Source organism: Rhinopithecus bieti, unplaced genomic scaffold, assembly GCF_001698545.2.
Source record: "Rhinopithecus bieti isolate Rb0 unplaced genomic scaffold, ASM169854v2 scaffold_763, whole genome shotgun sequence".
NCBI lineage: Eukaryota > Metazoa > Chordata > Mammalia > Primates > Cercopithecidae > Rhinopithecus > Rhinopithecus bieti.
The window spans coordinates 2080352-2106949 of NW_016803270.1; the positions used below are offsets into that span (position 1 = coordinate 2080352).

The window sequence follows — 26598 nt, forward strand, 5'->3', positions numbered from 1 at the left end:
ACCCAAAACGAACCAGACAAAGAAGACAAATAAATAATTAATCCTTAAATGCAAAGATAGAGGAATACATCCCCAATAAATAACAGCAAACAAGGAACCATGACTTCTTCAATTGGAAAAGCAAAAAAATAATGACTGACACTAATGAGATGATGAGAGTTCTCTGACCAAAAATTCAAAATAGAAGTTTAAAGGAAACTCAGTAGTCTACAAGACTACAAATAAAAGCAATTCAGAAATCTATCACATAAGTTTAACAGAGATTGAAATAATTTTAAAAATCAAACAAATCTTGGAGTTGAAAAATACATTTGCTGAATTGAAAAATATTTAGAGGCTCTCAACAGCAGAATGGATCAAGCAGAGAAAGAACCAGTGAGCTTGAAGACAAGCTATTTGAAAATACAAAGTGAAGGGGGGAAGAACAAAGAATGACATGGAACAAAGATTACCTACAAAATATTTAAAAACCTCAAAAGACCAACTCTCAGAATTATTAATGTTCAAGAGGAAATTGAGCAAGAAAAAGGAGTACAAAGTTTATTTTTTAAGAATAACAGAAAACTTTCCAAACTCTGAGAAAGATATAAATATTCAGGTATAGGAAGGTCAGAGAAAACCAATTAGATTCAACTGAAATACATGCCAAGACTAAATGGGGAGAAATCTGGGAACCCTACATGGGGTTGCCAAGCACTAGGATGCTTTCCAGACCCTGAACAGCTCCTAAGGAAGGGATGTCTCCAGCCTGAGTAAGTTGCCACACCTAGAGAGAACAGGGCTGTCTTTCCTAAGGGAGTGGGGAAAGTCTGATCTGTTCACCCTCACTATGCATTTGACAAAAGTCTAATATCCATAATCTATAATGAACATAAATCAGCAAGCAAAAGCAAACAACCCCATTAAAATATGGGCAAAGGACATGTATCAAAAGAAGACATATATGCACCAACAAATATGAAAATATATATGAAAAATTGTTCATTATCACTAATATTAGAGAAATACAAATCAAAACCATGAGATAACATATCACACTAGTCAGAACAGCTACTTTTAAAAAGTCAAAAAACCAACAGATGCTGGCAATGTTGGAAAAAAAAAAGGAAACACTTATATAATAATGCTGGTGGGAATGTAACTTAGTTCAGCCACTGTGGAAAGCAGTGTGGAAATTTCACAGAGAACTCAAAATAGAACTATCACTTGTTCTAACAATGCCACTGTTGGTTATATACACAAAGGAAAATAAATCATTCTACCAAAAAAGACACATGCACTCAAAAGTTCATTACTGCATTATTCACAATAGCAAAGACATGGAATCAACCATGATTGTCATCAACAGTGGACTGGATAAAGAAAATATGATACAATACACCATGGAAATGATGCAACTATAAAAAAGAATAAAATCATGTCCTTTGCAATGACATAGGTGCAACTAGAGGCCACTATCCTAAGACAATGCAGGGACAGAAAACGAAATACTGCAATGTGGACACAAAGATGGGAACAATAGATACGGGGGACTGCCTGATGTGGAGGAAGGTACGAGAGGGACATGGGTGGGAAGGCTACCTATAGAGTACTATGCTTAGTACCTTGGTGATGACATCTTTCATACACCAAGCCTTAGCAATATGCAATTTACCCATGTAACAAACCTCCACATATACCCTGAACCTAATATAAAAGTAGAAAAAAAAGAAACTTTGAAGTTAAACTACATACTAGACCAAACAGGCCTAACTGACATTTAGAAACTATTTCACACAACTGCTGTAGAATACTCACTGTTTTTGTCAGCACATGGAATATTCTCCAGAATAGATCATAGTTATGCCACAACACAGTCTCAATAAATTCAAAAATAAAGAAATTCTATCATGTATTTTTTGAAGCACAATGTAATAAATGCATAAAATCAATAGTATAACAAACCTTGGAAATTGTATTAAGACATGGAAATTAAACATTTTTTTGAATAACAAACGCATGAATAAAGAAATTAAGGAAATTTAAAATTTCTTGAAACAAATGAAAATGGGAATACAACATACCAAATGTATGGGATACAGCAAAAGTGGTACTAATAAAGGTTATCCTGTCCTTCTGATCTCATTCAGATGTTTTTTGATTTATAAGTAAATTGTAAAGCTAATATCAAAACACACAAGACTAAGACAGAGAAACGGAGAAAAAAAGCATGAGTAATATATACATTAAAATATGTACAGGTACTATAGTAATGGATTTATAATTCATTACAAGACTTCAATTTATATTTTTCACTTCCTTCCACCAATAATTCCATGTCCTCACTTTCTCACAGCCAACTGCTTGGCTACCTAAGGCTCTTTCCTAGTTAAGATGGCTCAAAATTTTATTCTTGAAGGGAATAACCTTTTAGTTGTTCAGCCTTGATTATGTAATCTTCCCATGGACATATGTAATCTACTACCACACATAAAAGTAGTAAAGAATCATGTCAGTAAATCCTTTGTATTCTAAAGTCTTCCCTGAATCGCATGACTAACAGTTACCCAATTTCACCTAAGTGAAAATATTCAAGATTAATACACCCTAATAATAAGAAGGTGTATTTTTAAAAATTTACTCAGTCAATCCATGTCCTTGATTGAAGAATTTATTGCATTTACATTCAAGGTTATTTACAGGTAAGAACTTACTATTATCGTTTTGTTATTTGTTTTTCCTGGTTGTTTTGTAGATCTTTTGCCCTTTTCCTTCTCTTTTGTTGCCTACCTTTATGATTTAATATTTTTTGTAGTTCTAAGCTTTGATTCTTTTCTCTTTATTGTTTGTAAATCTGCTATAATTACTCTGAGGCTTACATAAAACATCTAGGTGAGACAGAGTCTTGCTCCGTTGCCCAGGATGGAGTGCAATGACATGATCTCGGCTCACTGCAACCTCCGCCTCCTGGGTTCAAGTGATTCTCCTGCCTCAGCCTCTCAAGCAGCTGTGATTACAAGCGTATGCCACCGCAGTTAGCGAATTTTTGTATTTTTAGTAGAGATGGGGTTTCACCATGTTGGCCAGGGTGGTCTTGAACTTCTGACCTCAGGTGATCTGCCCACCTCAGCTTCCCAAAGTGCTAGGATTACAGGCATCAGCCACCATGCCCAGCCAACATCCAGGTTTTAAGCAAGTAATTTAAGCTGATAACAACTTTATTTTTGTTACATATCTAAACTGTAGATTTGTATCTTCCCCCATTTATGATTTTGATGTCACAATTTACATCTTTTTGAATTATGTAACTTATTGTAGCTTTAGTTATTTCTGACAATTTTGACTTTTAACCTTTATTCTAGAGATATGTATGACCTACATACCACCACTACAGTATTCTGGATTTTTTTGTTTATCTCTACCCATGATGAGTTTATACTTCCATATGTATTCATGATATTATTTATTGTTCTTTTATTTCCACTTGAAGAAATCCCTTGAGCATTTCTTGTAAGGTAAATAAAGTGGTAGTACATTCCCTCAAGTTTTGTTTGTAAAAAGATTATTTTTCCTTTATTTCTTAGAACAGCTTTGATGGGTATAGTATTCTTGACTAACTTTTTTTGTTTCTTTTAGCACTTTGAACATATCATTCGATTCTCTGCTGGCCCGCAAGATTTCTACGAAGAAATCTGATGGAAATTTCCTCGATGTCACTTGATGCATTTCTCCTGCTGTTTTAAAAAGTCTTTTGACTTTGACAGTTTGATTATAATCTGCCTTGAAAATGACTTTTTTGGACTGAATCTGTTTGAGAACTTTCAGCTTCATGGATCTAGACATCCATGTCTCCCTTAAGACTTGAAATAATTTTCATCAATTAATTCACTAAATAAGCTTTCCATCCCTTTCTCCACTTTGTTTCCTTCTTTAATACCTGCAATGTCAATGTTTGCTAATCTATTGATGTCTCATAAGTCCTTTTGTGTTCTTCATTCTTTTTCATTCTTTTTTTCTTCTCTGATAGAGTTATTTCAAAACACCTATCTGAAAGGTCACAGATTTTTTTCTTCTGCTTCATCTAGTCTGCTGTCGAAGTTCTCAGTTGCAGTTTTTATCTCATTCACTGAGTTCAGTTCCAAGATTTCTGTTTATTTCCTTTTAAAAATAATATCTTTATTATTTTATCTATGTCTTTATTGACTTTATCATTCAGATGATGAATTATTTTCTTGCTTTCAGTGAATTGTCTATTTGTATTTTCTTATATCTTAGTGAGTTACCTTAAAATCATTATTTTGAATTCCTTTTCAGGAAATTTCTGTTTCTTTGGTGTCAGTTACTGTGTTCCTTTGGTGGTGTCTTTTCTTGCTTTTTTATGATTCTTAAGTACCTGTGTTGAGGTCTGCACACTGTTAAAGCAGTCACCTTTCCAAACTGATAGAGTGGCTTTTTATTTTAGAAAAGACTCACCTGCAGACGGACCCAAGGGTAGTGTTTTTGGTAGAGTGTGTTGGCTCTGGTTCCAGGTAGGCACAGTGGTGTCATCTCCGTGCAGCTTCCTTACCTGGGATCCATGTCAGTGATGACTGTGGGTGTCTCAGTGGCCTAGGTTGCAGAAATTTATGACAGTGATAGTAGCTGTGTAGCTGTTAGGGTTCTCAGTGAAAAGGGCTTCAGGAGTACCTCCTGCTCTCATTTTCCCCATAGTAATGAAACTTAGCTGAGAAATCCCTCTTGGTGTTGGGTCTGATATGACCTGCAGGCAGCCTCAGTAGCATTATGTTCCAGGGCACAGTTGATTGAAGTGGCTATAAGATTGGGGTCCTGTGCTTAGTGTCTTGCAAAACTACTGAAGTATCCAGTATGTGGGATCAGGTTCACTCTCTGAGGAACAGGTGGATGCAAATCTCCCACAAAACTGAGGACTCTGACTTTGAGGCACTCTTCAGTAGCTTGACTCAGGGACAGGAATATGGCTGTCACTCTGACCCTGTGAATCAGAATGAAGCACTGACACAGTTCTGGAGAAAAAATGCATTCCAAAGGCTCAGGTCCTAGGGAGAAGGGCACAGCTGCAATTTGGCTTCTAGAGACAACAGACTATAGTGGCAACTTGAGCACTGGGAGAGGAGGTACCCCAGAGTAGTGACTCTGGACCTTGGAAGGGTGGAACACAATAGAGCCCATGTTCTGCAAGGCTTAGTGCAGCAGCCAGGACCCAGGAATGGCTGCTCCAGCTGTGGTGCCAATGGCCCCAGGTACAGTCTGGGCTAGCACTCCAGAGGACACAAGCAGTCAGCCTTGGTGGTGTTTATGTGGTGTTAATTCTGCAGGCATGCAGAATGCAAGAGTGTAGGGGCATGTCTTCCTCCACTTAGATTTCAGAGACTGTCATGGACAGTCTGGGGTCCCAGACAGAAACATGTCACAGGGTTGAGCGACCACAGACAGCCCCCATTAGAACAATGCCGAGTGGACAGTGGAGTCAGAGTTACCACTAGGCATAGTGGAGCCTTGAGAGTGGGGCTGGCCAGGAGACTTCAAAACTGTGGACCACTAAGGTGTAATGCCAGTCTGGGAAAGCTGCAGGCATAAGACTCCAACCCATCAGTGTTGTTGTCTGGGCTGAGGCCAGCAAAGGCATAGAGGTGGGACTGCCTGAGAATTTGAGGGCCCAATCACCAGCCAAGTGTGCTCAGAGGGTGGAACATGAAGTCAAAAAATTTATTCTCTAGCTTTAAGATTTAACTTTGCTCTCCTTGTTGTACTTTGGACTTACGTGGAGCCAGTTATCTCCTTTTATCTTGCCTATTTTGTCATTTTGGGACGGCAATGCCTATTCTATTCTTGTCTCACTAGTGTATTTTGGAAGCACAAAGGGGGCAAAAGAAAGATAGATGGAATCAAACTTCCCCTTTTATAATAACCCACTCCTAAGATAACAAACCTATTCCTCTGTGATAATAGCATCAATCTATTCACTCTGCCTTCACAGCCTAATCACCACACATTAAGGCTCCACCTCTGAACACTGCTGCATTGGGAATTAAGTTTCCAATGCATGCTTTTGGGTGGACGTATTCAAACTATAGCAGTGTCCCATAATTCTTGTAGGGTTCTTTTTTACTTTTTTCTTTTCTTTTTTTCTCTGGGTAATTTCAAATAATCTGTGTTCAAACTTACCGATTATTCCTTTTGCCTGATCTAGTCTGCTATTGAAATGCAATATGGAAATTTTCAGTTCAATCGTTGAGTGTTTTAGTTCTAGAATTTGTCTGGTTCTTTTGTATGATTTCTATCTCTTTATTGAATTCATTTTGCTTATTTTCTTGATTTTTTCTTAGTTGTCTATCTGGTTTCTCTTGTAGTTCACCGAATTTCCTTAAGATTATTTTGAACTTTCTGTCAGACAGTTTATAAACCTCCATTTATGTAGGGTCAATTACTAGTGCTTTATTTTGTTCCTTTGGTGATGTTATGTTTCCTGATTGTTCATAATTTGTGTGCCCATGCATTGGTATTTTCACATTTAAAGAAGCAGGCACTTATTCCAGTCTTTACAAACTGGCCTTGGCAGAAAAAGCCCTTCACCATTCAGCTCAACCAGAGACTATGGGCTGGTCATCTGGCTTGGTTCCTGAGTAGTCTTGCTGCTGGAGTTCTCAGGCAGGCTGGCCTGGTGCCTGGATGAGAAGGCAGGTGGGTCTGGTGCCTGAGTCTGCCAGGTTGGGCCTAGAGCCTGGGTCCACATTGGCTGACTTTGCACTGGGGTCAACTATGGTTCTGGAAGCTGTATTCACAAAATCAGGTCTGTAGCTAGGGTCCACTGGAGTGGACCTATTGACTGGGCCCACAGGGCAGGTCTGAATCTTGTATTTGTGGGAACTGGTCTGATGTCTGGGTCCATGAAGAATGACTTGGTACAGGGGTGGGCCTTTAGCCTGAGTCTGTAGGGACAGCTAGGTGCTTGGATGAGCCTGGAACTTTGATCCATGGAGATGGATTGGTGCTGGGGTTTTTCAGTGCTGACCTGGCACTGGGGTAGAGCTAGAGACTGGGTCCATGGGTGCTGGCCTAAAACCTGGAGTTGTGAAAGCCAGCCTGACAGTGGCTAAATCTGAAGCAAACTTGGACCTTGAATCTGAGTTTGCAGAAGCAAGCCTGGGACCACAGAAAATTACCTGACACTGGGCAGGCCTGAACCAGTATCTACAGACTGGCCTGGTACTGAGGCAGGCCTAGAGGTTGGATACACATAAACAGGCCTGGAATCTGAGGCTGGATTTGATGGCCTTGGGTCTGAACTCAGGAATAAAGCTTAGTTGATTGCTACTGTCTGGAGAATAGGTCCACAGAGGCTGGTATAGTGCTGGTGGCAGTCTGAAACCTGGGGCTACTAGGGCTGACCTGACAATTGGGCAGGCTTGGAGCCTCAGGTACATCTGAAGCCTGAGTCTTCAGGGGCCAGCTTAGGGCCTGGAGCTACTGAGGCTGACCCAGCTCTGAGATCAGTCTGGGGTGTGAAGCTCTGGGGCCAGCTTAGTGCTGGGGCAGCCCAGAAGACTGAGTCTATGGGGCAAGCTCAGTGTTGAGGCAGTGTTGGTTTGCAGGTGGTGGCCTGGACTCTAGGGCTGCAGAGTCCATCCTAATGCTGAGGTGGGCCCGAAGGCTGGGACCACTAGAGCTTGCCTGGTGGTAGAACAAGACTAGAGGCTGAATCTGGGAGCTGGACTGGTGCCAGAATGGGCCTGAAGGCTTCATCTATAGGGCCATCCTGGAGAGGAGGCTTTCAGGGGCAGGCTTGAAGCTTGAGTCTGTGGTGCTGTCCTGGAATAGGGGTGACCCTGAAGCCTGGGGCCTCTGGGGCCAGCCTGGAGCTGGGACTGCTAGGGTTGGTCTGGTGGTGGGACAAAACTGGAGACTGCATTGGCAGAGCTGGCTTGAAGAAGCCTAGAGCCACAGGAGCTGGCCTGGCATTGGAGTGGGCCTGGAGGCTGGGTCTGCAGATACTGGCCTAGAGTTTGTGGCTGTAGGGGCCTGCCTGGCATTGGATTTTACTCCAGTGGGCTGAATATTGGGGTCCAAGGAACAGTCCAGTGCTCATTTAACCTTCCTTTCCTCACATTAAGGGTATCTCTCTCCACACTGTGCTGCCTGAAGTTAAGGAGGGAGTGATGCAGATTATGTAAAACTGTCCTTCCTCCCCTCTTCAATGCATATTTCTTATATCTGTGTTTCACTCAAGTCCTGTAATCTCTCATCTGGTTTCTTAAGCTGTTGTAAAGGTATTTTCATACATAGATAGTTGTTCAAACTGATGTTTCTATAGCGGCAAAAGCACTGGGAAATCTTATTCCACCATCTTGCTGATGTCATTCCATAGGGCTGTCTTTGCATTTTGACAGAATTACAATGTGTCTTGGTGTTGATCTCTGAGTTTATTCTACTTGGTGTCTGGTTAGTTTTAAATGTGTAGATGCATGTCTTTCATCACATTTGGGATATTTTTTACCCATCATTTCTTCACAAATTCCTTCTGCTCTTTTCTCTTTTCTCCTTCTGAAACCCACATAATGTGTTGCTGATCCACTTGGTGTTGTCCCACAGGTCCCTTCCCTTTCCTTCGTTTTGATTCCTGCTCCTCAGACCTAAAAATTACAATTGTCCTATGTTCAGATTCACTGATTCTTCTTTTTGTCTGCTCAGATCTGCTGTTGAATCTATAAATTATTCATTTCAACTATTATATTTTTGAACTAAGGATATTGTTTATTTTTTATCATCTTTATTCTACTGTTTTACAAAGTTTTCTGATTTCCTTTTGTTCTTTGTCCATGTTTCCCTTTAGCTCTGATGATATTTAATATAGTGAGTATTTTATTTTATTTTATTTTATTTTATTTTTTTGAGGTAGAGTCTCACTCTGTTGCCCAGGCTGAAGTGCAGTGGCATGATCTTGGCTCACTGTAATCTCTGCCCCCTGGGTTCAAGCAATTCTCCTGCTTCAGCCTCCCTAATAGCTGGGATTACAGGTGTGCATTACTACGCCCAGCTAATTTTTGTATTTTTAGTAGAGATGAAGTTTCACCATGTTGGCCAGGCTGGTCTTGAACTCCTGGCCTCAAGTGATCCACCTGCCTTGGCCTCCCAAAGTACTAGGATCACATGTGTGAGCCACCATACCTGGCCCAATATAGTCGTTTTAAAGTCTGTCTAGTAAGTACATTGTATGAGCTTCCTCAGGAATGGTTTCTCTCAATTTATTTTGCTCCTTTGATTTGTCCATACTTACTTCTTTTTATTATGCCCTGTAATTTTTTTTCTATTGAAAGTTGTTCATTTGGATATTAAAAGGGGTGATGCTAGAGATTGTCTTTTCTCCCTTCGCCAGGTATTGCTCTTTTTGATTGCTGAAAGCTATAGTCAGACATTTGTTTAGGTTAGCGAATCATTTTTACAAAAACTTTATTCTGTGTGTTACCACTGAAGTCTGTTACTTAGAGCTCAGGTTCAGTTACTGTTTTTATAGAGATTTCTTTCAATGTCAGCATTTCTTTTTAAATTAAAAGAACTCCCCTCGCACACCAAACACCTTTCACAGTATTTGCAGGTTAGTTCTATCCTAAGAGTCTCCCTTCAGCACTTAGCTAGGCTTGCATTGAGCCCAGAAATAAGGCTGAGTTGAAAGTTTAATGTCTTGTTAATCACAAGTATTAACAGCACTATATACCAAGCTGAAGAAAGAATCTCAGAGCTTGAAGACTAGCTCCCTGAAACAACTCATACAAAAATAAAAAGACAAGAATAAAAAAGAATGAACAAAAACTTTGGGAAATAAGGGGTTATGGTAAGAGACCAAATTATGACTCATAAAGAGAGATGAAGAAAATTTAGAACTATGCTACTACAAATGCCAGTTTTCCTAAATCCTCCCAATTAATGCCTTCTACTTTATTTGCTAAATATCTTATACTTCCGTGCATAAGTCTTTGTAAACTATCAGCTTTTTATTCCACTGATATTATTTCTATGTCTTCCACTTTTTAAAAAATAATTTTCTTATTTTAAACTTTTTTCTACTTTTAGTTTTCAGATTTTATCATCTTCTTTTCTACCTCCTTGCTACGAACTTATAATCCTAACTTTTAGTTTTCTTTATTTTCTATCATATGAAACCTTTAAATTTCCTTATAAAACCTATTTAAGGACCTCTTGTAAGTGCTTATGTGTAGTGTTTTAATTTTAATTTAGTCTCAAATATATCCTAGTGTCCATTATCTTTTCTTCAGCTTATAAATAGGATTTTAAATTTTGCCGAAGAATTTTTATCTTTTTTATTATTTAATTCTGTTTTATTGCATCATAGAAAATGTGATTTGTGGAAATCATTTTTTGGTATTCATTGAAACTTAATGTGTGGCCTAGTATGTAGTCAATTTTTGCATGTATACTCCATTTATTGAGTGAAGTGTTCTATAAGTGTTCAATATATCTATCACAGAAGGATCTACATCCTTCATAAACTAGTTTTTTCAGCAATATTTGATAGAGATGGAAACAGTGTAGAGATGTTCAATTTTTGTAGATCCATAAATTCTGCACAGTTCTTCATACATTTTGAAAATTTCTTTTCTTTTTTTCTTTTTTGTTTTGTTTTGTTTTGTTTTGTTTTGTTTTGTTTTGTTTTTTGAGAGTCTTGCCCTATCTCCCAGGCTGGAGTGCAGTGGCGCAATCCTGGGTCACTGCAACCTCTGCCTCCCAGGTTCAAGCCTCTTGCCTCAGCCTCATGAGTAACTGGGACCACAGGCACATGCCACCAAGCCCAGCTAAATTTTGTACTTTTGGTAGAGATGGGGCTTTGCCATGTGGGCCAGGATGGTCACGAACTCCTGACCTTGGTTGATCCACCCTCCTTTGCCTCCCAAAGTGCTGGGATTACAGGCATGAGTCATGGCACCTAGCACATGTCTGTAGTTCCAGCTACTCAGGAGGGTGAGGCAGGAGGATCACTTGAACCCGGGTGGCGGAGGTTGCAGTGAGCTAAGATTGCGCCACTGCACTCCAGCCTGGTGACAAAGCGAGACTTCGTCTCAAAAAAAAGAACTTTGGCTCATCAAAAGAAACGAGATCATGTCCTTTGTAGGGACATGGATAAAGCTGGACGCCACTATCCTCACCAAACTAACACAGGAACAGACAACCAAACACTGCATATTCCCACTTATAAGTGAGAGCTTAACAATGAGAACACATGGACACAGGGAGGGGAACAACACACACTGAGGCCTGTCAGAGGGCCATGGGGTCGGGGGGAGAGCATTGGAAAAAGAGCTAATGCATGCCAGGCTTAATACCTGGGTGATGGGTTGATAGGTTCAGCAAACCACCATAACACAAATTTACCTATGTAACAAACCTGCACATCCTGCACAGGTACCCTGGAAACTTAAAAAATAAAATAAAATAAAATTTCTTTTGTAATTTTGTATTTTTATCAGAATACCCTCATTTTTATTCTGTAAAATACCCATAATATAAAATTTATTATTTTAACCATTTTAAATGTATGATTAATTGTATTAACCACAATCACTTTGTTGTGCAACAATCACCACCATCTATCTTCAGAAAGTCTTCACCTTTCTAAACTAAAACTCTACTCATTAAGCACTAGCTCCCTATTAGCCTCTATTGCCAGGCCTTGGGAACCTTTGATCTACTTTCTGTCTACTTATTCTAGGTACCTCATATAAGTGGTACAATAAGATACAATATTTATCTTTTGTATTTGCCTTATTTCCTTATTACCATAATATTTCAAGGTTCATTCACTTTGTAGCATGTTTCAGAACATGATTCATTTTTAAAGTGAGATAATATTTCATTGTATGTATATACCATATTTTGTTTCTGCATTCATTTGCTGATGGACATTGGGTTGTTTACAACTTTTGGCTAATGTGACTAATGCTGTTACAAACACTGGTGCACAAGTACCTGTTTTCAATTCTTTTGGGTCTACACCTTGAAGTAAATAGATCATATGAGAACTCCATGTTGAACTTTTTGATAAACAACCAAACTGTTTTCCACAGCAGTGACACTGTTTTACACTCCCATGAACAATTTACAAAAATTCCTATTTATCTACATCCTTGCCAACACTCCTTATTTTCTGTTTTTACAATGAGAGTCATCCTAATGGCTATGAAGTGATATCTTATTGTGATTTTCATTTGCATTTCTCTAATGGCTAATGATACTAAGTATCTTCTTTTAGGGCAAATTAGCAATTTGTGTATCTCCTCTGGAAAAATGTCTATTCAAATCACTTGCCCATTTTTAAATGAAGTTGAGTTTTTTGTTAATTAATAAAACTTCCTTGTGTATTCTAGACATTAAGCCCTTATCAGATATGTAATTTGCAAATATTTTCTCCCACTCTCTGGGCTGTGCTTTCACTCTCTGATACTGTCTTTTGATGACAAAGTTTCTAATTTTGATGAAGTCCAACTTATCTATTTTTTTTCTTTTGTTGTCTGTGCTTTGGGAGTCATACCCAAAAAATAATTGCTAACTTCAACGTCATGAAGTTTTTCTCTCAGAGATTTTATGGTTTTAGGTCTTATATGTAGGTACTTGGTCCATTTTAATTTCCATATATAATGTAAGGTAAGGATTCAACTTCATTCTTTTGACGTGAATATCTGGTTTGTGGAAAAGACTGTCTTTTTGTGGAAGCACCGTTTTGGAAAAGACTGCCTTTTCCCAGGAAATAGTATTGGCAACTTTGCTGAAAGTTATTTCACCATATAGCAAGGATTTAATTCCAGTCTCTCAATTCCATACCATTGGTCTGTATGTCTGCTTTATGCCAGTATATCCCTCTTTTGATTGCCGTAGCTTTATAGTAAGTTTTGAAATCAGGAAGTGTGAGACTTCTAAATTTATTATACTTTTTCATAATTGTTTTGGATATGTGTGGTCCCTTGTATTCCTATGATTTTTAAGATAGGGTTTTCTATTTTGCAACAATAACCTCATAAGTGTTATGGGAATTTGATAAGAACTGCAGATTGCATTGAAGGTGTAGATCACTTTAGGTATTACTTTCATCTCAATAATATTGTCTTCTGGGCGGGCATGGTGGCTCATGCCTGTAATCCCAGCACTTTGGGAGGCCGAGGCAGGCAAATCACTTGAGGTCAGGAGTTTGAGACCAGTCTGGACAACATAGTGAAACCCCATTTCTACTAAACATACAAAAATTAGCTGAGTGTGGTGGCATGTGCCCATAATCCCAGCTACTAGGGAGACTAAGTCAGGAGAATTGCTTGAACCTGGGAGGTGGAGGTTGCAGTGAGCCAGGATTGCACCACTGCACAGCCTGGGCGACAGAGCAAGACTCAATCTCAAAAAAAAAAAAAAAAAGTTGTCTTCTAATCCATGAACATGAGATATCTTTCCATTTATTTATATCTTCTTAATTGTTTTCAGCATTATATGGTAGTTTTCAGTATACAAGTCTTTTGCCTTTTGCCTTCTTGGTTAAATTTATTCCTAAATATTTTGTTCTTTTGATGCCATTGTAAATGGAACTGTTTTCTTAATTCTTTTTAAATAGCTCACTACCAGTGCATAGATATGTAACCAATTTTTGTGTGTTCATTTTGTATCCTGCAACTTTGCTAAATTTGTTTATTAGATCTAACAGTTGTTTTGTGGAATCATTAGGGTTTTCTTCATATAAGATAATGTCACCTCTTGGCAGATAATTTTATTTCTTCCTTCCCAGTTTGGATGTTATCTATTATCTATCATCTACCTATCTTCTATTCTAACTGGTCCAGATAGATTTTGAATACTATTTTGACTAGAAGTTATTTAAACAGGTGTCCTTGTATTGCTCCTGATCTTAAGGAAAACATTTTCAATCTTTCACCATTGAATATTATGTTAGCTGTGGATTTTTTGTATTTGGCTTTTCATCATGATGTGGAAAGGCTCTATTCCTAGCTTGTTTACTGTTTTTACATGAAAGTCTATTGAATTTGGTCAAATGCTTTCTCTGCATCAACTGAGAGGATCCAGTGGGGTTTTTTGTTGTTAATTCTGCTAACATGGTATATTGCACTAATTGACTTTTGTCTATTGAATTATCCTTGCTTTTGAGAAGTAAAACTCATAAATTCACATTGTATAATTTTTTATATGCTGCTAAATTTTATTTGCTAATATTTTGTTGAGGATTTTGCATCATTATTCATAAGGGATATTGGTCTGTCATTTGCTTTCTTATAGCATTTGTGACTTTAGTATCAGGATAATGCTGTCCTCACAGAATGAGTTAGGAAGTATTCCCTCCTCTTCAGTTTTCTGAAAGAATTTGAGGATTAGTTCTAATTCTTCTTCAAATATTTGGTAATATTCACCCATAATGTCGTCTGGTCCTGGATTTTTCTTTGTTGGAAAATTTTAATTAGGATTCAGTATTCATCTTAATTAGTGGGTCTATTTAGATATTTCTTCATAAGTCAGTTCTGGTAGATTGTGTATTTCTATCAATTTGTTCATTTCCTCTAGGTTATCCAGTTTTTCATGTACAGTTGTTCACAGTGTTATCTTACAATGCTTTTTATTCTTTTAAAATGGGTTGTAATGTTCCCACTTTCTGTTTTGATTTTAACAATTTGAGTATTATTTTTCCATAGTCAATCTAGCTAAAGCTTTGTCATTTTTGTTCATCTAAAATGCATCTTTTGTTAGCAGCATAGAGTTGATCATTTAAAAAAAAATCCATTCTGCAAATTTCTGCCTTTTGAATGAAGAGTTTTGTCAATTTACATTTAAAATAATTACTGATAAGGAAAGACATTTCTGCCATTTTGATACTTATTTTTTGTATGTTATACTTTTTGCCCTTCATTTCCTCTAATTCCATCTTTTTTGTGTTTAGTTGACTTTTTGTAGGGACATGTTTTGATTCCTTTCTCTTTTCTTCATACATGCACCATAGATATTTTCTTTGTGATTACCAAGCAAATAATATATAATGTCTTAAAGTTATAACAATTTAATTTGAATTGATACCAACTCAACTTCAATCCATCCAAAAAGTATACTCTTATGCAGCACCCTCTAACTTATCCTTGTTATTAACATCACAAATCATGTCTTTACATATTGTGTGTCCATAACATAAATTTTGTAATTATTTTTACGTATTTGTCTTTTGAGTATTATAGATACAAAGAGTAGAGTTACAAGCCAAAATTAAAATAATGATGGCTTTTATATTTGCCAATGGCCTTATCTTTGCCAGAGATCTTTATTTCTTCATGTGGTTGAAGTTACTCTATAGCATTCTTTCATTTTAACCTGAAGAATTCCCTTTAGAAGGTTTTTTGTCTGTTTGTTTTTTTGACAGTGTCTTGCTCTGTCACCAGGCTGGAGTGCAGTGGCGTGATCTCGGCTCACTGAAACCTCCTCCTGCTAGGTTCAAGTGATTCCCCTGCCTCAGTCTCCCGAGTAGCTGGGAATATAGGCGTGTGTCACCACGCCCAGCTAATTTTTTATATTTTAGTAGAGATGGTGTTTCACCATTTTGGCCAGGATGGTCTTGATCTCCTGGCCTCGTGATCTACCTGCCTCAGCCTCCCAGAGTGCTTGGATTACAGGGGTGAACCACCGTGCCCAGCCTAGAAGTTTTAATAGGGCAGGTCTACTAGTAATGCCATGATTGCCAGGAGATTTTCATATTGGCTTTTGCTGGAGCACTCCTTTGACAGTTCCACAAAACTTTCTTACCATTTTGAAGATAGACTTTTCTTAATTAGGTATTCTCTTGGATGCTATAAATCTGTGACTATGTTCTGGAGCTCTGACAAAGTTGGTTCTGATAGATTATTCTAATTTTTTTCAATGTTTCTGTCAGGGAATGAGAGTTTGGATGTTTTCAATTTGTCATTTTGCTCATGTTTGCCTGTTGCCTTTAAGGAGTGATTTGAAAGCTACCAGAGAACACTTTGGTTATATCTTATTAGAAAATAGTCACTTAACCACACTACCACTAGCTTTCACACATATTCTAGCTTCTTCCCCATTCTGACGATATTTTTCACCATTTGACATTGCCAATTTAATAATAAGCACATCACAAGGCAGCCATATTGTCTATATGGTACTAGTTCCATTTGTCTTTCCATCTTGTTATACAAAAGATGGTATAAGAAATGACAACCATGTCCTCAAGGAGCTGTTCATATAGCATCTAGTTTATGTTATGAAAATTCACAGTAGTGGAAAGTCTCTATGTATTTTGCTTCATGAGTAGGTAAAGGGAAATATATGAAACATTACAAAATTAATGTTGTCTAGTGGAGTAAAAACACGTAATTTAAATATACACTTAATTGACATGTAGACAGATTGAGTAGAATGAACTTATTAAGTTGAGAAAGACTACTCCTTCTTTGAATTTCCTATTTTTTAACAGAACTATACAGTTGAAATATTTTAATTCTTAGATTGTGTTCTACTGTATCCAAACATAAATCTGTACTTACCGACCACTTTGTTTAAATCCAATCGAATTATTAGGTCGCTAATTGATGGGTACACTGCTGGAAGGTTTTCTGCTGTATTTGGAAGTTCTGAGGCTGCTTCATTTGTAACTGTAAGAATAACAGATTGACAAAGTTATTGATTTAAAAAACTAACATTTTGTGAAGCACCTAGGAATGCATGTAACCAAGAAGGTGAAAGATCTCTACAAGGAGAACTGCAAAAACACTGCTGAAAGAAATCAGAAATGGCACAAATAAATGAAAAAACAGTCCCTGATCATGGATTGAGAGAATCAATGTCATTAAATGGCCATACTGCCCAAAGCAATTTACTGGTTCAATGGAGTCCTATCAAACTACCAATGTCATTTTTAACAGAATTAGGAGAAGCTATTCTAAAATTCATGTGAAGAAAAAAAGAAGCCTAATAGCCAAAGCAATCCTAAGCAAAAAGAACAAAGCTGAAGGCATCATACTACCTGACTTGAAACTATTTTACAGGGCTACAGTAATCAAAACAGCATTGTACTGGTATGAAAACAGACACATAGACCAACAGAGCAGAGTAGAGAACCCAGAAATAAAGCCACATACCTAAAATTATCTGATCTTTGAGAAACCCAGAAAAAATAAGCAATAGGGACTCCCTACTCAATAAATGATGCTGGGATAGCTGGCAAGCCATATGCAGAAGAATGAAATTGGATCCCTGCTTTTTACCATATACAAAATTTGATCAAGAAGGATTAAAGATTTAAATGTAAGACTTCAAACTATAGCAATCCTAGAAGAAAACCTAGTAAATACCCTTCTCAATATCAGCCTTGGCAAAGAATGTATGGCTATGTCTTCAAAAGCCATTGCAACAAAAGAAAATTGACAAATGGGATCTAGTTAAACTAAAAATCTTTTGCACAGCCAAAGGAACTATCAACAGAGCAGACAACCTACAGAATAAAAGAAAAATATTCATGAACTATGCATCTAACAAAGGTCTAGAATCTATAAGGAACTTAAACCAACAAGCAAAAAACAAATAACTCCATCATAAAGTGGGGCAAAGGACATAAACAGAAACGTCTCAAAAGAAGACATATGAGTGGCCAAGAAACATATGAAAAAATGCTCCACACCACTAATCATCAGAGAAATGCAATTTAAAACCACAATGAGATACCATCTCACACCAGTCAGAATGACTATTTTTATTATTTTGAGGCGGAGTCTCACTCTGTCACCCAGGCTGGAGTGCAGTGGCACGATCTTGGCTCACTGCAACCTCCACCTCCAGGTTCAAGTGATTCTCCTGTCTCAGCCTCTGGAGTAGCTGGGATTACAGGCACACGCCACCATACCTGTCTAATTTGTGTGTGTGTGTGTGTGTGTGTGTGTGTGTGTGTGTGTGTTTAGTAGAGACAGGGTTTCACCATGTTGGCCTGGCTGGTTTTGAACTCCTGACCTCAAGTGATCCACCCACCTTGGCCTCCCAAAGTGCTGGGATTACAGGTATGAGCCACCACACCTGGCCCAGAATGGCTATTATTAAAAAATAAAAAATAAAAACAGATGGCAAGTCTGTGGAGAAAAGGGGACACATACACACTGTTGGTGGGAATGTAAACTAGTCTAAACACTTGGAGAGCAGTTTGGAAATTTCTCAAAGAACCAAGAGTTGAAATACCATTTGACTCAGCAATCCATTCCTGGCTATATACCCAAAGGAAAATAAATTGTTCTACCAAATGGACACATGCATCCATGTGTTCACCACAGTGCCATTCATAATAGCAAAGACACAGAATCAACAGTAGGTGCTCATCAATGGTGAACTGGATATAGAAAATGTGGTACATATATACCATGGAATAATATATAGCCATACAAAAGAACAAAATCATGTCTCCAGCTGCAACATGGATGCAGCTGGAGGCCATTATCCTGAGGGAGCTAATGCAGAAACAGAAAACCAAATACTGCATCTCTTCCCTTATATGTAGGAGACAAACATTGGGTACACATGGACATAAAGATGGGAACCATAGACACTGTGGAATACTAAAAGGGGGAGGAAGTAGGGGTAAAATGATCTCTTGGGTATTATGCTATCTGGGTGACGCGTTCAGTCATACCCCAGACTTCAGCATCACACAATACACTTTTGTAACAAATCTGCATGTGTACCAGCTGCTTCTAAGATAGAAGCTGAAAAAGTAAAAAAAGCACATACAGTAAAAAACAACAAAAACCCTAACATTTTGTTTGAGGCAGAAGTATAGTACATAGTACTAATTAGAGATATTTTACCTCCCAATCATCTAATCATCTAACCTTATTTACTTTGCAATTTAACATGCTAATTATTCAATTGAATACAAATATGTTAAATAATTTCAAATTCATACGAAATAGCTACTATGTGCCATCTTTTATACTAAGTACTTTTCACTTGATCTTAGCCAAAAGGCCGAGAAGCGATATACTAAGTACTTTTGAAGTATTATCTCATTTAATCATTATAATAATTGAAGAAAATAAGTATTTTATCTCCATTTAACAGATGAGGGAAATAGAACTTATTGATATTACGCATATTGTGGAAGTCCACATAGTTATTAAATATAAAAGCCTGGAATGAATTGATTCTTTTAGTTTCTGAAATCTGTTCTCCAACTAATAAACTCCAATGTCTACTGAGACTGAGTATGTAATATGAGTGTAATGAGCCTGGTGATGACAGGGATGGCATAAAGAGCAAGGTGAAATGGAGAGTACCTGTTTTATTTAAAAAAAAAAAAAACCATTATTCTTACCACTACAAATGCATGACAGATATTCTCAGGTGTTCTAAATTCCCCAAAGAAGCTAGAAATCTAGATATTTACAATAATTTTCAAAATTTCAAAATATTTGCAGGTAGTTTAAGACTTCTATATTCATGTTTGAAGGACAAATCTTCAGCTAGTACTACAAGAAAATTATCTGTCTTTAGAAAAGGATTAATTCTAATATATGGGTGCAATTTAAGGGCCAATCACTGGTATATTTCCTTGGAAAATATGATCATTTACCCATCAATGTATCTCTCTCTGATCTAGGACAATGGAAAAGCAATTTTGGATTACATAGTATATATGTTCATTCCTCACCAAATCACTTTGGAGATCTAGAGCATTATGGTTTTTTTCTAAAAACAGATAGTTACTATAGGTATTTAAACTGTGTTCTTAGTAATCGCCAAAGTACTCAAAGTCAGAAAGTCATACAGTAATCTTGCAAAATCTCTGATTATTTTCTATTTTAAATCCTTAAGAAGATGACACAATAAAGCTCCCCTTTGCCCTCATTTTCCTATAAAACCCCAGAAACAAAAGAAAAAAAGTAAGAAAATTTCCATAGCCCCCTGATACTAAAAGTACTGTCATGAAATCTGGCACAAGGCTTTGGAGAATACTAAGAGATAATAGTCATGCTGTCTTGAACCTATAACAGTATACAGGTTTTCCTCCAAAGTGTCATCACTGAAAGGCATGCCTAATATGCCTTTATAGTGGTAACCATATTTAGGGTGCTAAGAAAGAAGAGTTGAAGAAGAAACCACACTGATGGACCATTTCTATTGCTTGAAACAGAGATTCCTAATAGAAGTTAGGGACGCTGACAGTAAAAACGGCTAAAAATAGAGGGAGGAAGATAGTGCCAAACTGCAACAGACAAAAGACACATATGTGAGTTGCAATAGCTTCTTTAACAACAACAAAAAAAAGATTTAATAATATGACACCAAACCTGGACAGAATCTACCAATTTTCCCACAAAATCTCATCCTCTGTCAATCTACCACACATATACATTCCACTAACCACTTTACTATTTAGAATGTCCCATTCAAAAATTAATAATAATCCAACCAGCATGAGAAGCAAGCACAGAAACTGCAACAATCACAAAGAAACCTAAAAGATAAATAACCAGGAAAATCACAGAGTGATGTAAGCAAGATGGCAGAATAGAAGATCTCCCAGCATCGCTTTCCCTAGAAAAAAAATACAACTAGAAATTATTTATTCAAAGACAAGAATACCACCCTGAATTCACCAAAATTCAAGGGAGAAGTGGAGAAACTTCCAGGACACACAGAATCAAGAAAACCTGATACTGGTAAGATGAATAATCAATGAATAATCACTTTAAAGGGTGTCACCCCCTCCTGCAGGCAGGGCTAACGCCACTCACAGAATTTCCCTAGACACATGGTTCCCAGGGTGGGAGGAGGAAATTGGAGGTGAAGGTTCAATCTCCCAGCTGGTTATAGAATCTTCACAGGAAGCTCACTCCAGTCCTGTCTCATGGAACATTTAAATTGCTGGGAAGACTGAACCACCTGGGATGAACTGTGGTCAAAAAGGGAAGGTTCTAATTGCATTGACTGGCATGTGAATTTTTGTAGGTGTTCTGTGCTCCAATCAGTGAAAATATCACATTGAGTAAAGTGGATGGCCCACAGTCCTGAAGAAGGCACAATACACAGGAAGGACCAAATTCCTGGCTGGATTTCCCACAAAGTCCACATATTCATGTGAAGCCTTCTCCTGACCTGGAAACATCTACATGTTTGGCATTTAAGTTCTGGTGCTCACTTAAAAATACAAACTATTTCTATTAATACTTTTTATAACTGAAGAACAATGGCAGGGCAGCAACATAGTTCTGGAGCAGTATTGAAGTTACAGGGCTCACTATAAGTCTTCCACAGACTGGAAAACAACAGGGCAGTGATTTATTTCCAGTGCACCATTTAATTTCCAGTTCTCACTATAAGTCTTCCCCAGACTGAGAAGCAAGAGCAGACCAGTGATTAAATTCTAATATTTAGCAGTAAAGGCCTAACACTGTCAAAAACACCTGCAAAAGCTCAATGTGCAGACATCAACATAAAAATGCAAGACTTGTAAAACTCAGGAAAATATGACACCACCAAAAAAGAGCAAAAAACCTTCAGTAATAGATTCAGAAAAACTGAAGATCTATAAAATGATTGACAAATAATTCAGAATAATCTTATTTTAAAAGTTAAAGGAATTACAAAAAAATACAGATAGAAAACTAAATGAAACTTGGAAAACAATTCAGGAACAAAATTAGAAATTTAACCAAGAAATAGAAACAATTTTTTAAGACCAAAGAGAAACTCTCAAAATAAAGAATATGTAAATTGAACTAAAAAATTCAAAGAAAGGGCCCCTACAGTCATGGCTGCCGCCGTTGCTGCTGCCGGTGCCGGGGAACCTGAAAGGCGACGCGGAGAAGCCTGAGGAGGAGCTGGAGGAGGATGTCGATGAGGAGCTAGATGAGACCCTGTCGGAGAGACTATGGGGCCTGACGGAGATGTTTTCCGGAGAGGGTCTAGTCCGCGGCCGGAGCCACTTTTGATCTTTCCTTCTTTGTAGCTCAAAAAATGTACAGGTTTTCCAGGGCAGCCTTGTGGATTGGGACCACTTCCTTTATGATCCTGGTTCTTCCCATTGTCTTTGAGACTGAGAAGTTGTAAATGGAGCAACAGCAGCAACTGCAGCAGCGGCAGATACCTCTAGGGCCTAATACAGCGCTCTCAGGAGGAATGCTAGGGGCTCTACCCTCACTTCCTGGAAAGATCTAGGTTGTTACTGCTGTTTGAGCTGTCTCGGTGGGATAAGTTTGAAATTCAAGTGTTTGAAATGCTGATTATTTGGATTTTTTTTTTTTAACTTTGGCACATTGATCTATCGAAACCTGGTGGGGAGAATTCTCCCCACATTGTCTCATGAAAAGACTCAACTTGCAACTGTGCCCTCCACATTATCCTTACTTCTGTCTTCACTCTGATACCAGAGTGCAGCCATGCAGATTCCTGCTCTGGCCACCCCACTCCTTTCACCAAATTGCTCCTAACTGGAAGATGTCACTTTCCCCTTGTGGGCAGGAACCGATGCCAGTGGGAGGGATGTGCCCCTGACCGTTAACGACTGCCTTTTATATTTTTTAATTTTTTTTTTTTAAAGAATGGAGCTGTTGGGGAGGGACATGCACGCAATGTGAAAGACAAAATGTATTACACCTGTAGTGTAAAGTGGCCACTATATATGAGAGGAGGGAGGCTGGCTGCAGCTTCAGCCACAGAATGGGTACTGGAAGACAGATCAGGAATTCATTTCCCCTGCACAGTTTGGTTGTTAGACCTGTGTGTGTGTTTAAAAAAACAGAAGTCAGTGCTCACTTTTTATATTTAAATATTAAAAATGATTCCAACTGAAAAAAAAAAATTTAAAGAAAGTTTAACGGCAGACTTAAACAGGAAAAAAAATCAGTGAACTCAAAGACAGAACATATGAAATTATACAATTAGAGGAGCAAAAAGAAAAGTGAATAAAAAACAATGAAGAAGGCCTATCAGAACTATGAGACAACATCAAATAAGCTAAGCTCAGCATAATAGGAGTTGCTAAATGACAGAAGAGAGAAAAAGGCCTAGCAATCATATTTAAGGAAATAATGACTGAAATTATCCCAAACATGGAGACAGAAAACAGCATCCAGGTGTAGGAAGCTCAGGTCACCAGTCAAATTCAAGCCAAAATGTCATCATCAAGCCACATCATAATCCAATTAACAAGTTAAGGACAGAATATTAAAAGTAGCAAGAGAAAAGAAACATATCAAAATTAATGAAGTCTTAATACAACTTTCAGTTGATTTCTCAGCAGAAACCCTGGAGATCAGGAGAAGATGGGATAATGAGATTGACACTGTGAACTTTTTTTTCAAGAAGTGATGCCGAACCTGAACAGGAAAACCAAAGGAATCTATGGACACTTTGAAGGAAACAAAAGGCTGCAGCCCACACTGTGAGTCAGGTGAAGGGCTCCAAGTCCCCAGAATGTAAGAGGTGGGAAGTTTGCCTCTGGCATACACACCCTCACCAGGGATCCTCAAAGTCCACATCACCAGGGAAGGCCCTAATCTCACCCAGTGCAGGAACTGACTTGGGGAGGGTAATGGAATATAAAAGTAGGAGCAGCAGTGGGAAGATCCTTGCATGCATTCCAAGATTCCAGTGCAGACCAAGGGCAGCCATTCCTTATTGATCTTAACAGGGGACCCTGCAGAGTACAGCCATAAAGTTCAGGTGTTGGTCACAGGTTGAAAGAAGCTCCCAACAGAGTTTCACGATATAAGACAAACTCTCTTGGCTAGGGCCATGGTTGGGGAGAGTGAAAAGCAGACTTTGAGTACAGGAGTCCTGAGTGTAGCAGCTGTGGATGCAGGAGCTGGGTGTCTGGCTTTGCAGTGAACAGGGAGGAGTGTGGCCTAAAAGCCACGGTTGCGATTTCCCTGGGGAAAGCTTATGACTCCCAGTAGCTGTGAGTTCTGATTATAGACTGACTGGAACTCAGCTTTCTGCTGCCAGTGGAACACTGGGGGAGTGGATCTGCCTCACCAAATGAATGGGAGCTTACCACAAATATGTGGGGCTTACCACTGCCTGCTACTCCCCACTCCCTGCACAAACTCTTCTGCATAGCAGAGGCAGCAATGCTCCCCTATGGTACATACAACCCAGTGGCCTGAGACCCACTCCCATCCCTCAACACCCACTGGGGTTGCTGCTTGCCCTGCACAGGGAGACTCAGAGTACAAACCCAGCAGACCCAGTTTCCACCTGGCTTTGCCCTGTCACCTATCGTGGCTTAACACAAAGGATAGAATCTCTTGAAACCTACATGGCCCTGCCCATTGCCCTATGAAACCAGAGTACCTCACCCTGGACAACATAAGGCAAGCAGAAATCCCACTGCTACTCCCACAGTTGGAAGCGCCGTCATCTGGCTGGAGGCCAACCAACACAATGCACTACAGTATCTCCTGGTAGAATAGCACTGCACCCAGGAAGGAGAAAATAGCTGCATGATCTCAGCTATCACTACCGCCTACACCACTCTGCTACCAGGAGGTCCTTAGTCTGTCTGTGGGACCAGTTCATTACTACTCTTAACTGGTGTTCAAAAAAACCAACACACTGAGGCTACCAATAACCAAGAACTTTCACAGAGTCTATGTCACTCTCCTGCCATCCCCATTAAAGCTGGTGCTGGTATCCACTGCTGGAAAATTTGAGGACAGGTCATATCACCTTGCAGACATGCCCCAACAGCACCCTGGAATGTGGCAACTTCAATGGGCAGTTAGAAAGAATTCTAAAAGCAGTAAGACAAAAGCATCAGGTAACCTGAAAAGAAAAAAACTATCAGACTAAGAGCAGATTTCTCAGCAGTAACCATATTAGTCATATTGGATTGGGGAACACTCTTCAACCTCCTTAAACAGAATAACTGTCAGCCAAGAATTTTGTATCCTGCAAAACTAAGCAAAAACAGTGCTAAGACAGAAGTTTTTAATGTTAAATGCCTACATCAAATAAAAATACCACAAGTTAACAACCCAACTTTGCTCCTGAAAGATCTAGAAACACAAGAACAAACCAAACCCAAAACTAGCAGAAGGAAAGAAATAACAAAGATAAGAGCAGAACTAAATGAATTGAGACTTAAAAATAATACAATGTAAATTAGTTCAACCAGTGTGGAAGACAGGGTGGTGATTCCTCAAGGATCTAGAACCAGAAATACCATTTGATCCAGCAATCCCATTACTGGGTACATAGCCAAAGGATTATAAATCATTCTACTGTAAAGACACATGCACATGTATGTTTACTGCAGCACTGTTCACAATAGCAAAGACTAGGAACAAACCCAAATGCCCATCAATGATAGACTGGATAAAAGAAAATGTGGCACATATATACCATGGAATACTATGCAGTCATAAAAAGGATGAATTCATGTCCTTTGCAGGGACATGGATGAAACTGGAAACCATCATTCTCAGCAAACTAACACAGGAGCAGAAAACCAAACACTGCATGTTCTCATCATAAGTGGGAGTTGAACAATGAGAAAACATGGACACAGGGAGGGGAACATCACACACTGGGACCTGTTGAGGGCTGGGGGGCTCAAGGAGGGAAAGCATTAGGGAAATACCTAATGTAGATGATGGGTTGATGGGTGCAGCAAACCACCATGGCACATGTATACCTGTGTAACAAACCTGCACATTCTGCACATGTATCCCAGAACTTAAAGTATAATTTTAAAAAGAAATAATAATAATAATACAATGGATCAACAAAATGAAAACTTGGTTCCCTGAGAAGAGTTTTAAAAATTGATATATCACTATCTAGATTAACCAAGAAAAAAAAATCCAAGTAAACATAATCAGATATGAAAAAGGAGACATAAGAACTGATACCACAGAAATTTAAAAAGATTATCAGAGTACATGAATAACTATACACTCACAAAGAGAAAAACTTAGAGGAAATGGATACATTTCTGGAAACATACAACCTTCCATGACTGAACCAGGAAGAAACAGAAATCCTGAACAGACCAATAAGGAGTAGTAAGATTGAACTAGTAATAAAAAATCTCCCAATTAAAAAAAAAGCACAGAACTAGATGGATTGACAGCCAAATTCTACCAAATGTGCAAAGAGGAACTGGTACCAACCCTGTTGAAACCATTCCAAAAATTACAAAAAAGAGAGAATCCTCTATAATTCATTCTGTGAAGCCACCCTAATACCAAAGCTGAACAAGGACACACAAAAAACTACAGACCCAAATCCCTGCTGATTATAGTTGAAAAAATCTTCAACAAAATGCTAGCAAATCCAATAGCACATCAAAAATATAATATACCATGATTAAGTGGGGTTTATTCCAGGGATTCAAGGACAGTTCAATATATGAAAATAAATAAATGTGATTCAACACATAAACAGAATTAAAAACAAAACCCTTTTGATAATCTCAACAATACACAAAAATGGCATTTGATAAAGTTCAGCGTTTCTTCAGGATAAAAATCTTCAATCAACTAGGTATAGAAGAAACATACCTCAAAATAATAAAGGCCATATATGACAAACCCACAGCCAACATCATAC

General features: G+C 38.3%; 1 protein-coding gene and 1 pseudogene across 1 annotated transcript in view; one reads left to right on the plus strand and one right to left on the minus strand.

The window, feature by feature from the left end:
- The window catches only part of LOC108529416 (coiled-coil domain-containing protein 7-like), a 216486-nt gene that overhangs the window by 81912 nt on the left and 107976 nt on the right, over positions 1-26598 (minus strand). The window contains exon 10 of the mRNA XM_017871734.1: positions 16548-16655. Coding sequence (XP_017727223.1) covers positions 16548-16655 — 108 coding nt within the window. The remainder of the gene's footprint in view (positions 1-16547; positions 16656-26598) is intronic.
- Positions 21797-22442, plus strand: LOC108529413 (mitochondrial import receptor subunit TOM22 homolog pseudogene; annotated as a pseudogene).